The following is a 3,696-nucleotide window of genomic DNA, read 5'->3' on the forward strand; positions in this document are numbered from 1 at the left end:
CTGATCTCTGGAGGTCTAATGCAAAGCAATGGACTGTAGTTATCCTGGTCTCTGGAGGTCTACTGTAAAGCAATGGACTGTAGTTATCCTGATCTCTGGAGGTCTACTGTAAAGCAATGGACTGTAGTTATCCTGGTCTCTGGAGGTCTAATGTAAACAATGGACTGTATTGCAAACCTGATCTCTGGTAAAGGATAGAAATCAGGTGTTCTCACTGGACACAAACATAATAAATGACAAGGAATAAAATGGTAACTGTGAGGTAATAGATATTCTAATTCCTAGGTCATAGTGAAAATATAACAATTTATAACACAACATCAGGTGCTGAACCTTAAATATATACAATTTTTATTATCAATTATAGTTCCATAAAGATCATCAAATTAAGCTTAGTTTTGTGATGAAGAAATGCATACTCCACGTATTTTCTGAATAAAAAGGAAAAAGATATATATATATAAACAAAAAATATTTATAGCAGCTTTGCTTGCGATATTAATAAACTGAGAACAAATTCAAAATCCATCGACAGGAAAATGGACCAGCTTATTGTCATTATTGCTTAATGGACTGACTCAGGTATAACATTTCTCTGTCTCTCTCTCACTCTCACTCTCATTCTCTCTATCCATATATGTCAAAATGTTGGTTGAGATTTTATATCAAAGGCATTCCATTAAGTGAATAAATGACAATATGTGGATGTAATTTTACACATGAAATACCATAAATAAACATCAAAAATAACAAAAGTAGCCGCTTACCAGAAAAGGGGTCTGTAATGCTTGAGACCATGTATAAAGCTCAAAACTTTAAAAAAGAAACCTCAGCGGCAGAGATTAAACCATTGTGTAAATGTGGGGGCTGACTGCCTGGAAGCACGGAGAAGGTCACTTGTGTTGTTTATTTTTTAAAAAATAAAAAATTAAAAAATAGTTTATGAAAGTATTTTAAAACTTAAAAAATAATGCAATTATCATAAAATGATATTCAAAATGTGAACAATATAATATGAATTAGTAAAATATATTCAACAATAGCTGCTAGAATTAAATTTCAGAAATCAGAAGGGTGATGTCTGATAATCATAAGTTAATAAACACATTTCATAGAGAAATCAGAATGTTCAAAAATATGTGGAACATGCATTTTTTTTTTTTGGAACATGCATTTTGTTATTATCGAATGTCTTTAAATAATTGATACAATATTTTAACCTGTCTTATTAGTATTAATTACAAATATCATGTGTAAAATCATAACCTGTAACAACCTGTAGGGAAATAAGAGTATTTAAAAGCACATGTACTAAGTTAAATATATTCTCAATGTTTTTCCAGCTGTTACTGCTAAGATTTCTAATTGTATCCTGCATCTCTAACAGAAGCCATATGGGCCCTTGGGCAAATTAATTTTCAGAAATGACTTAGAAAAATAATCTCTAATATGGAGACATTAATATCTCATCTTATAAAGAAATTGAAACTGTAATACATGTAAACTCAGAAGAAACCTTAGTACATAAGAAAGGGCTTATTCATAGTAGGTTGTGATATTCATTGCAAAAATTATTACCTTGATTTTTCAGGGAAAATTAAAGCAAAGCCTGATGAATTGAAGTGTGATGTTTCTTGTTTGGTACAACAGCAGGGTGAGGATAATGAAGAGCCCTGTGATTCCGAGGGGAGCCCCTAATTTAAAAGGGAGGCTCCAGGTCCTGTGGACTCACCCGTGGTGCCTGCTTCTGCCCTTCATGGAGCCACGCTCAGAAGCCTTGAGGAGGCAGGAGTGTGGATGGGTTTCTCAGGACAATCCAATCAGACCTGGACAAGGGAAAAAACATCATGACCCAGGTTACATTAAATCATTGTCTTGAAAATAGATAAATTGTTATATATTTATGAGGTACAAAGAAATGTTGTGATTTATTAGTACAATATGGAATAATAAAATAAAGCTAATTAGCATATTTATCACCTCAAAATATTTTCATTTTTTGTGTCAAGGCCATTAGAAATTTACCTTAGCTATTTTGAATCTACCAATATACAATGTTTAAGTAAATAGATATAATAGAAACAATATAAAATTATTGAAATGAATTATGAATTGATTTCATAGAATTCCAATAATTTATTTTTAGTTCATCAATAAGTTTGATCATTTAGAAAATATTTTAAAATGTATTTTATTATAATTTTAAATATAAATGACTACACTTTTATGAACAGGTTTGTCGTATTTAGACTTATGTCTATAGTTGTAAATTTATGTTCTCATAGCCATAGTTGCTGATAGCAATAGATGATAAAATTCTGGAAGAATAACTGCAAATAATTAAAAATAAATATACGTTGAATATGTACATAGTATACATATGTGTGTATATATATATATTTTTTGTTTGTTTGTTTGTTTGTTTTGTTTTGTTTTGTTTTTTGAGATGGAGTTTCGCTCTTGTTGCCCAGGCTGGAGTGCAATGGCGTGATCTCGGCTCACTGCAACCTCCGCCTCCCGGGTTCAATCGATTCTCCTGCCTCAGTCTTCCATATAGCTGGGAGTACAGGCTGGCCACCACTGCCGGCTAATTTTGCATTTTTAGTAGAGACGGGGTTTCTCCATGTTGGTCAGGCTGGCCTCAAACTCCCAACCTCAGGAAACCCACCCTCCCAAAATGATGGGATTACAGGCGTGAGCCACTGAGCCCAAACTTAAGTGCAGATTTTTTAAAAAATGACACTGCCTAAAATGTTTAAAATTATTAAAACGTAAATACCAATGATAATAAATACATACTAAATAACAGTATAAAAAAATAACAACCTGCAAGACTCCAGAGTTCTGACTTCTCCAGCTGAGGAGAAAGGAAACCTCCCCCTGCACCTGCTCCTGGGGCCTGTCCCGTCCTCGGTGGTCCCGCGCGCCCCCTGGTGGCCCCGCGCGCCCCCGCAGGAGGTTTGTATCCCGGCTCACACGGGCCTCCCCTCACTGTGTCCGCACAGTAATACACGGCCGTGTCCTCGGCTCTCAGGCTGCTCATCTGCAGATACAGCGAGTTCTTGGCGTTGTCGCTGGAGATGGTGAATCGGCCCTTCACGGAGTCTGCGTAGCTTGTGCTATCTCCATTAGGATTAATTCGTCCAACCCACTCCAGCCCCTTCCCCGGAGCCTGGCGGACCCAGTGCATCCAGTAGTCACTGAAGGTGAATCCAGAGGCCACACAGGAGAGTCTCAGGGACCCCCCAGGCTGGACCAAGCCTCCCCCAGACTCCACCAGCTGCACCTCACACTGGACACCTGCAAACACAGAGACACCCTTGTCATTAACTGCCACACATACCCACTGTTCCCCTCATTCATGTCCACTCGCACTCAGTATCTCTAGTTCTCCATTAATTACCTTTTAAAATAGCAAAAAGGAAAACCCAGCTGAGCCCAGACTCCATGGTGAGTCCCCTGTGTTCAGTGCTGAGCACCAAGTGGAGACAGCTGGGAATCCCAGGGCGGGGCTCCTCTCCCAGAGCTGCAGGGTCAGGGCCCGGCTGCTTTTCATCAGCAAAAAGGCGGGCCTTATTTGCATGTCTTCTAGTACATAGCAAGCTGTGGGGTGGGACGCCTGGGGAGAGGGCTCTGCACGGAGTAGACCAGGATGTCCTGGGGGCCAGTGGTAGTAATCCTATCATTCAGGAAAAC

At 38.4% G+C, this 3,696-nt stretch overlaps 1 gene segment (V, D, J or C); it reads right to left on the reverse strand.

The window, feature by feature from the left end:
* Positions 1-2,886: 2,886 nt before the first annotated feature.
* Positions 2,887-3,518, reverse strand: LOC116548029 (the record flags this gene model as incomplete). The annotated part of the segment is given in 2 exon segments: positions 2,887-3,300; positions 3,404-3,518. Coding segments are annotated over 2 exon segments (460 nt in total), but the record flags the coding sequence as incomplete, so codon positions are not given.
* Between the last annotated feature and the right edge of the window lie 178 nt (positions 3,519-3,696).

The sequence above is a fragment of the Sapajus apella genome, unplaced genomic scaffold (genome assembly GCF_009761245.1).
Source record: "Sapajus apella isolate SASKATOON/1434 unplaced genomic scaffold, GSC_monkey_1.0 scaffold6336, whole genome shotgun sequence".
NCBI classification, from domain to species: domain Eukaryota; kingdom Metazoa; phylum Chordata; class Mammalia; order Primates; family Cebidae; genus Sapajus; species Sapajus apella.